This window comes from Anopheles darlingi, chromosome 2, assembly GCF_943734745.1.
Source record: "Anopheles darlingi chromosome 2, idAnoDarlMG_H_01, whole genome shotgun sequence".
In the NCBI taxonomy this organism is placed as follows: Eukaryota; Metazoa; Arthropoda; class Insecta; order Diptera; family Culicidae; genus Anopheles; species Anopheles darlingi.
This window is the reverse complement of record NC_064874.1, coordinates 12,436,772-12,445,830: the sequence shown is the minus strand read 5'-3', so window position 1 is coordinate 12,445,830 and position 9,059 is coordinate 12,436,772. Positions and strand designations below refer to the sequence as shown.

General features: G+C 50.6%; 2 protein-coding genes across 5 annotated transcripts in view; one reads left to right on the top strand and one right to left on the bottom strand.

Annotated features, from left to right (window-relative positions):
• LOC125952507 (serine protease inhibitor 88Ea-like) overlaps window positions 1–9,059 on the bottom strand; it is a 95,113-nt gene that overhangs the window by 1,314 nt on the left and 84,740 nt on the right. Inside the window, exons 1-3 of one of the 3 annotated variants that reach the window (XM_049682007.1) lie at window positions 5,574–5,661; window positions 227–891; window positions 24–138 (exon numbers count right to left, since the gene is read on the bottom strand). In XM_049682007.1, coding sequence (XP_049537964.1) covers window positions 24–138; window positions 227–877 — 766 coding nt within the window. In that variant the 5' untranslated portion in view covers window positions 878–891; window positions 5,574–5,661. Of the gene's footprint in view, window positions 1–23; window positions 139–226; window positions 892–4,252; window positions 5,070–5,573; window positions 5,662–9,059 lie in introns of those variants that run through there. The other 2 variants (XM_049682006.1, XM_049682008.1) reach the window with 2 other exon arrangements.
• LOC125952491 (neurofibromin) overlaps window positions 5,931–9,059 on the top strand; it is an 18,304-nt gene continuing 15,175 nt past the window's right edge. The window contains exons 1-4 of one of the 2 annotated variants that reach the window (XM_049681966.1): window positions 5,931–7,149; window positions 7,397–7,525; window positions 7,628–7,799; window positions 7,871–9,059. The exon at window positions 7,871–9,059 is cut by the window's right edge and continues 5,750 nt beyond it. In XM_049681966.1, the coding sequence (XP_049537923.1) occupies window positions 7,090–7,149; window positions 7,397–7,525; window positions 7,628–7,799; window positions 7,871–9,059 (1,550 nt within the window). In that variant the 5' untranslated portion in view covers window positions 5,931–7,089. Of the gene's footprint in view, window positions 7,150–7,396; window positions 7,526–7,612; window positions 7,800–7,870 lie in introns of both variants that reach the window. The other variant, XM_049681967.1, reaches the window with a different exon arrangement.

The window sequence follows — 9,059 nt, the reverse complement described above, 5'->3', positions numbered from 1 at the left end:
GTCGGTTCGTATCAATCCCTTACCATGACTAAACGTGCCCTCGACGTGCATCATATCCACAAAGTCCTGCTGGCCACCGTAACTGTAGAAAATTTCCTTTTTCGTCTCACCAGCCTTAAACTTCGTTTGCCAAGAGCCCTGCAAAAGCAACAACAACCGACGTTTAGTATGGAATCGGTAAGGGTTCCGCGATTTCGCGTGCGTCTGCTGCACGTGGCATCCCTACCTTGAAGTACGCCGCATTTGCGATGGCGAGCTGAGTGTTCTGTGTGATCGCACCGGGAATGAGCAAATCCTTGATCTGCCCACGGGTCACATTCTCGACCCAGCGATTAATGTACACCCGCTGTCCTTCCGGATCCTTGACGTAGTCGAGCAGCTCGATGGCTTCGGTGAACTTTTCGCGCATACAGCTAGCGATCGGAACATGGCTACCGAAGAACAGCTTATCGACCGAGCTGAATCCGATGGCCGAGTTTTCGCTGAACCGTCCGACCAGCGATCGACGCGCACCATCGTATGCCTCCTGCACCGTTGCCTTACTGTCCGTCCACTGTAGGTTTAAACCATTGCGGAGCAGCTTATCGGTGTTACCGCGCGCTCCGAAGTACATCATCAGCAGCACATTGTACAGGCTGTAGGGTGAGAAGAAGATGTTCTCGTTCGGTGTGGCCGTGTTGATGGCGTCCAGCAGCTGCAGCGTGAAGATCGATTCGCCTTTGTAGAGCCGTTCGTGTGATTGCTTCGCATTCAGCGTGTCCGATTTTTTATCGTCATCCGAGAGGCACTGGCTGTGGGTGGGCTGTGGTGCGAGTATGCCTACCAGCCCAAGAACTAACAGGATCGCTCCCGCCCGGGAAGCACACGATGCGCGCATTGTGAAGCTGGAGGCTGCAATGAAAGTGAAACATCAGCAGTCGGTTCCGTCTTATACTACGGCGCGAAAGGCGTTATCTGTACGCGAGGGTAAAACTGTGAGTCAGCGCTCAGCCTATCGTCACGAAACGCTCGAACAGATGACACACACGTGAACCGATTCATGTTTTGTGGGGAATACCCAAGTCATACTGCGCTTTTTATACTATTTATCGTGAGTTGTGCGATGTTGATGTTACTGAAAGTCATGCCCACCAATCACAGCTAGTAGTGAAAGTGATAAACTTGACCGGAACAGCTTCATTGATTCTAACAATTTCGGACGGAAATGACTGAAACAAAAACAGTCAACTGCAAGGCTACGGAAAGTTTGTCCGGTTTTTTGACGACATTGGCCTTTCTTTTGCTTTCCGATCGGTCGGTTAGTTTTTTTTGCGGAGTAATTGTGCCTTGAATCATTATGGCATATTGAGCTCAAGGTTCGATCCTGACGACGATGTGTTTGCGTAGGAATCGAACACCTCGAAAAACCACCTCCCTCGAGGACCACTTGGGCCACTGTCCGACTCCAATGCTAGGTATGTCAACACTCGTACTGCACAGTTTCAATGCCATATAGACGTGTGCATCTCGTGCCTTGGCCTTGCAGGGGCCTAGAGTGCATCGCATCGTCAAGGGGATCATCACTTCACGTGAAGGTTATCGTCAAACATATCGCCAACATTATTGACCAACGTGCAGACGGCACCGGGAGCTTTGGGGACGATTCCATAAGCAAATAAGTCGTTAGCTTCGCCAGTTTATGGTGTCTATTTAACGGTAGGCGTGCAGTACTCGTCATGGTGGTTTAGTACGAGATTGTAGAACGAACGAAAACAAGGCATCGTTATCGGGTAAACGGGTGTGGTTTGTTGACGAATGTGTCATTAACACGGAACACGCTCTCGAAAACGCTGCCACTAGTAATGGCCGTGAGCCTATTAACGGTTCACATGCATCGCTTTCCATTGCTGTGATCCACAACTTTATATCCGGATAAAACTGATTCTTTCTGTCCTGTACAATCCCCCTCGTCACTAATAGAGGGAACGTGTTATAAACATGTTTAACAATCAATCAATGTTTAACAATAAATCGCGTTCCAACAGGTCGATCACACCGTGGCCAAAGGCCCTCAATCAAATATGGATGCCTCGTAATAAAAAAGAAATTGCTAACGTCGTAGCTACTGGGAAAGCATTTACTCCATCGAAAGGAAAGAGAGAGTGTTTCTAGTATCTAGCGGTAGATAAAAACAATTAAGAGTAACTTCTGCAGCTCAAGCACACCTGGATAATGCGATTAACAATCGCGTAGTAAACAAAAGCCTGTACATCATGTTTGACACGTGAACGTGAACTTGTTCGGTACGTACGCGGATGTCGGTAAAATTGGCCAAATCCACGCGGATGTCTGGCGATGCGCTTGTCTCTCCGGTGAATGATGAGAACGAGCGAACGACAGGCGAGCAAGAGTCTGCCGTTTAACATGCATGCATGCGAATGCAAACATGATGCTGCCGATGTTGCTGTTAATTGAATTGGCCATTATGTATGGCCCCGTGTCAGCCAGCCAGTCAGCCAGCCAACCAGAAAGTGGCCAAATGGCAGGCAGACAGGAGAAAAGCGGCAGTAGCTTCATGAACCGGAACCTCTCTTCCAACAAGTCCATTAAACTGTAGCACCATTGTTTGTGCGCCGATGTTAGGGATGCTCCGGTGAATCATAATATGGTTTATGTTACTGTTTCTGGTTGAACGCCTCCGAACGGCCCCTCACTAACAACGAGGAAGCCAACAACGACGCGCGACGTAAGCATGCTGGCGCATATGCCGGCATGGCTCTATTCCGTCGTAACGACGATCGTGGCACCATCGGCGATTGTTCTGCGGTGCGGTGTGCGAAGCCATCTCATCATGCGGGAACCACGAACGATCACATCCGTTTCGATATCCGTCTGCTCCGCTGGCAAACCCGCATTACTTTTCCAACTTTCCCATCCAACAGCAATGGTGCGGGTTTAGTCAGGTTAAGCGGCGCCTGTCTTGCGCCATCATCTCGCTTGTCCCACTTTGGAGTGCAGGCGCGTGGGATCACTGCCACCCTCCATTTCATTACCACCGTGCCGTGACTCACGAACGCTCAAAGTTGGCACCGGGTTACAAGGGATTCGGTGTCACCAACGGGAGCTGCGGATCGGGAGCAGCGTGGAAAAGAAGGGGCCACCACCAAACACCGTTGTCGCCGAGCGCCCTTCTCGTGGGTTCATCATTTGAATATCAAGTCCTTGAAATGAATGCATAATTTAACGCCTAACTCCCACTACACGCTGGCTACAGTTTAGAGGGAGAGGGTGGAGACACTCTTCGTAATGCTGGAACTGTCCAGCAGACAAGCCTCTTGCGTAGTGCATTACCAGCGGCGAAGAAAGCAAACAAATCATGTTCCAGCCAACACACAGCGTGACTCATCGGTAGCGGTAGCGGTGGCGTTGGCGGCCGGCCTCGAGCCTCACGATCACCATTGCTGCGGCGCACAAAACCATCCAACATCACCGGAGGGGCCTGCGTGCATGCGATCGAGTGGTGAGTAGCGCGTTACGACAGCGTGGAGGAAGGGGAGGGCCTCGATCAACCATTGGGTCATCCTACGGTCCGGTGCGGCGATGCCGGACGCGCGATCGCCATTGCATAACAGCCCGCCGCAAGCACCAGGAACCGGACACCCGCTCGATCCGGTTCCGTTTGCTCCTTCTCCTTGGGTCTGTTTGGCTTCGCTGGATGCCGCCACTGTGTGTTGCTGGCACTGGTGCACCGTACGTTGGCCACGGCGACCGAAACTGTTATCTCATCGCAACCGCCGACAACGACGATCGGCGGTGAGAGTGCGATCACGTTTGACCAGAAATCGAAATGTTGGTGTTGGTGGCGGTGGTGGTGGTCGGACTTCCTTTTCGGTTGTACTTTCATTTTCATTCCCTTAACAGCATCCTCCCCTTCTATCTTGTCTTGTATTTTCCTCTCTCTCTCTCTCTCTCTTTCATTCTCTCTCATCATTTCTCTCTCTATCGGCTGTACAGCCGAGTTGATCGTGCTCGGTACATCGATCGATTGAAGCTGATAATTTCAAACGAGGAAGCCATTTTGTTTCCAGCATTTTCTATGTTCCAAAAGGGCATTGTGCGCGAGTAGGGGAACCTTCTCGATTGGTTTTTAACACAAAACGCATCCCCGATAACTCTTCAGATTAGCGACGTCGCCAATCAAGCGAGCAACTTGGTACACCAACGGCAGCCTTCGCCTTGTGCACGCCATGATCGTGGAACCGACCATACTAACCTTTGATACGCACACTGAACCGCACTAAAAGCGACGATCGAAAGGAGTCACTAGTAACGTTGGCACAACACTTTCTCGCACTGCACACAATCGACGCACAAACGCGACACCACAATCCACACAAGTTTCGGAATCCAAACGATTCAGCAGCAGCAGCAGCAGCGGCCAGCTAGCCAGCCAGCACCAGCGCGGAGTTCCAGGTTAAGTAAGTGCGAGCTGCTCCACGAGTGATCCGCGAGTGAGTAAAGCAGCGTGAGCGATCGTCGTAGTCGCTTATGACCGCGAGCGTAAACCTCTGGTCCAAGGCCCCCGACGCGTACACCGCTGAGCGTAGCTGGGATCGCTCGATCGTCGCTCGATCATCGGCTTGATCGCTGGCGTGCCGCGATCACGTTTCGCTGTATTTGTTACGTCGACGGAGGCATCTCGGCCTCCGCGTAATTTATTTATTATTTGATGAATTCTAGAAAACAAAAGCAGACCATAAAAAAGGCTCCTCAACATCCAGGGAAATCCTCAAAAACATTATGCAAGGGGTCGCTGTGCAGACACCATATCTTCTGGCCGTAAGGTCGGACAAGTGCGTGGTCATGGGTTTTTGTACATTCTAATCAGTTGCCATAGCGCTTGTTTGCTCTTCAAAAGTCCCCCGCAAAATGACGCAAATGATGCGGATCAGATCAGCATTGCGATGGAGCGATAGTGGGTGCTCTTGGCTTTTTTTTTGCCACGACGATACGCGGATGGAGAGCGGCTCCTTATTCGAGTAAGAAGGTTGTCACGTCCCCACGCGCGTCTCAGGGATAATCGAGGCGCCTAACGGAACGCCATTCCCTAAAAAGGAATATGGTTCTTGTCAAAAATTAAAAATCATCAGGACAACATATGCGTCACGTGTCCTTCGACTTGCTTGAATGCTGATGGTGCGGATTCGAATCGCAACCGTACGTACCGCGCTACGCTTTTAGAGATCCGCGGGAATCCATCAGTTTTTGGGGTCGAAATGTGAACGATCTAGCTTGCCCGTTTTGACCATGACCACGGCCACCAAACGATTGAAGGTGAACCGGTGCGAAACTGCAACGAACGAATGAAACGATGGTTGCTATTGAGCAGGTAAGACGTATGGATTCGGATTCGCGCATCTTTAGAGCTTCGCGACTGGTTGGGGTACTCATAGACCCCTGATGACCCATGAGTAGAACCTATCATAAGGAACAGCTCGTTAATATTGCTGCTACTTTCACTGTGCAAGCCCGTGGTGTGCGTCACTAGAGCCACAACTCTGCTAAAGTGCTATTACCGGCTTAAATTAACTCACGTTTGGATGACGTAGGTTCGTATGGCAGACGCGGGGAACAGGTAATTTCTAGTCAGAAATTAGCGACAACCATTCGCCACCATCAGTTGCACTACGTGCAACTACGCCGGCTTTACGAGTCTAATGCATTAGCACCGGTAGTGGCTCTACTAGCGCTGGGGAATTCCCATCCGAACCAGGGCCGGTAGGCGACATCTCGGTCAACAATGCAAGTACGTATAAACATTTACGTTCCAAACAATTGCCTTACTCGCGTTCAGGCTCGGGCTCGCTCGGCGCTAAACGATCGTTTGTATTGCGGGTTTTCCAATCGCTGTACTCGGAGCCATAGGAAGTATATTGAGGCTATTCGCCGCTGTAGGTCATCGTCGGTCAGTGAAAAGAGGGATATAGTAACGGGGCGGAATTTGTTTAGAATCGTGTTGTTGAGGCTATTGATGAAGTTCTAAGCCGCGGGCGGTGCTAGAACTCGAGATGACAGTGGAATGATTTATCGACTTGCGAGAATGGTTTGCTGTAGATCGCGCGTGTGCCTAGAGTGTGTTTAAATATTATATGTTTTGCGTCGTTACAACCATTCCGTTGCTAATGGAGTTGATTCATCCTTACCTAATACTGATGACTGCCATCTCCTTATACTTCTGTGTGCTTTTGATTTGATGAACTGCTTCTGCTGTCTTCCTTTAGCATCAGTAGCTGATCTGGCTCCTAGCGAAAAAAGTAGCCATTTGAACTCGTTCTAGAAGTGTAGGCTTCAACACTGCGACTGAAATAGGTCGGAAAAAAGAACATTTCGTTACAGGCAATATGCCTCTTCCCGGAAAACCCGATAGCGGCATTTCATGGTGCCCACAAGTGGAACAATTTTCCACAGATCAGCGGTGGAAATCAGTAATCGCGAGCCGCGAACAACTACTACTGTAGTGAGAGGGTTAAAAAAAAGAGAGAAAATGGCAGAAAGAGAGATGAACGAGAGCGAGAGATAAATACATTTTTACCGCACAATGGGGTATACTATCAGAAGAGCGGAAGTGGTTTCAGTTGGAAGATGACTGCAAAGTATAATAGCCGCGAGCGCTGTGGTAATGGATTTCCCCGACCCTACAAGGTTCATTTCATCCAGCTGAGGTTATTATGGATGCTGGGAGGTAGCGATGCGTGCCCGTACGAATGGCAATGAGAAACAAACGCGATGAAATTCGTTTTTTCTCATAATGTCGACTGCCCGGAGAGGAAATTGAGAAGTTCAAGAACAAATGTGAACTATCAAGTCATCCAGTCATTGATTATTTCTAGCCAAAAAACAGGAATCTCGTAAACGTAACGGTCAAATGATCAAGATTCCGTTACTTTTGATTGCGAATTCAAACGCATTGTGTAGCTCATAGTAGCTCAGTTTGGCGGACAGAATTAGTCGAGCAGTCGAGCAGATTTTGTTGAAAATTCAGGGCGATGGGAGGCTGCGGTCGTGAAAAACTTGGAAAAATGCAGTGAAAAGTGCAAGTGATATCGCAAAATGGCAACGCAGAAGCCGGGTGAATGGGCCAACTCACTGTTGGCCCGGTTCGAAGAGCAGGTACGCTCGAAATGGCCGCGCTAGACAGGTTTTTCCACGCTGGCCTGGCTGGTTTTGCTTCTTTTTTTTTTCTTTTGGACGGCCAGCGCCTTCGAGTAGCTTGCTCGAATCATTCGAGCAGTGGGTGGATGTGGGGGAGGGGTTTGTTTACATCGGCGTTTCGAATTCCAGCAGTTCGAGACCGGCTTCGGGAAATCGCGGTTTGAGCGGGAAATTCACCCTTCCGGTTTTTTATGGTCTCTTGCAGCTCCCGTACCGTACACCGGCACGGCTAAGTATCGACGAGACGATGAACTGCCTGATACAGATCTCACGCTACCGGTTTTCGCTCGTGATCTCCGGCCTCACGAAAATGCTGCAGCGGGTCAACGAAATAGTAAGTCGCTACCGTTGCTGGTCAACCGCACTGGCCCTGGTGCCTCTTCCCCGCTGCTAGAGCTCAATCTGGGAAACCTGAGCATAGTTTATTATCTTACAGTTTCAACCGCCAGCCTGTCGTGGGCACGAACCCGAACGCTGCTGTTACGATTCCCTCATCATCATCCTCGAGACCCTCGAGCGGTGCCTATCCGGACAATCCAAAGATACCGCGCGTTTCGAGGAGGCCATGAACGTGAAGCTGTTGCTACGGGAGATCTGTCAGTTCATCGGTAAGCCACGGCGCTGAAGCAACCACAAATGGCCAAGTTTATTAACCGTTTTCTATCGTTCCTTTCGACAGACATCCAGAACGAGAACAACCAAAATGCCACCTCGCTGAAGGCCCTGGCTTCGAAGGTGTTGTTTGCGCTCTCGCAAAATCACTTCGGTGCGGTGTTCAATCGCATTTCGGCCCGATTGCAGGAGCTCAGCACGTGCGCGGAGGAGAACCCAGACTATAGCGACATCGAGTTGATACAGCACATCGATCTCGACGTGCACCGTCTGACGAAGCTGCTAACCGAGACGGTGCAGAAGTTTAAATCACTGAAGAAATCGGCCCACATGATCCTGCTCAGTTCACTCGAGCGGGCCCTCTGGAACTGGATCGAGTTCCATCCGAAAGAGTTCGAAGATTTGCAGCGCAACCCAAACGAAGAGCTGAGCAAGTGCTGCGAAACGTTCTTCGATATCCTGGACTCGTACTCGGAGAATAAGAAGGCTCGATCCGCCGTCTGGCCGCTGCAGATCATGCTGCTCGTGCTGAGCCCGAAGGTGCTGGAGGAAATCGTGAACGCAGACACGGGGGCACCCTGTTCGCCGCGGCATCTCAAGAAGAAGCACTTCATGGAGGGCATTAAGAAGGGGCTGGGAGCGCACGCTTCCTCCAAACAATCCACGGAATCGGCCGCCATCGCGTGTGTGAAGTTGTGCAAAGCATCAACGTACATCAACATCAACGACGCCAACAACGTTACCTTTCAGCTTGTGCAGAGTGTTATCAATGATCTGAAGGCGCTGCTGTTCAACCCAGCGAAACCGTTCTCCCGTGGACAGGGTTTCAATTTTCAGGATATCGATCTAATGATCGACTGCTGGGTGTCCTGTTTCCGCATTAAACCGCATAACAACGAAGCGCTGAAGGTGTGCTTGAGCCTTAACTCTCCGCCGGCCTATCACTTCGTAATCGTCAGCTCACTGTTGAAGATCGTTACGCAGGCGCGGTTACCGTGGTGGCCCCAGATTGATCTCGTGTACGCCCGATCGGGCGAGCTGCGTGGACTGTTCACCGATACGCTTAACAAGGCGACACAGGGATACATCGCGCACACACCCTTGCGTATGATCACGTCGTTGACGTTAAAATCGAACGCTCAGAGCCGTCTGACGCGCCCAGATGAAGGACCGGCGCATAAGGCGCTATTGCTGCTGATGGTTCGATTGATTCACGCCGATCCGATGCTGCTGCTAAACAGTTTAGGAAAGGCGGG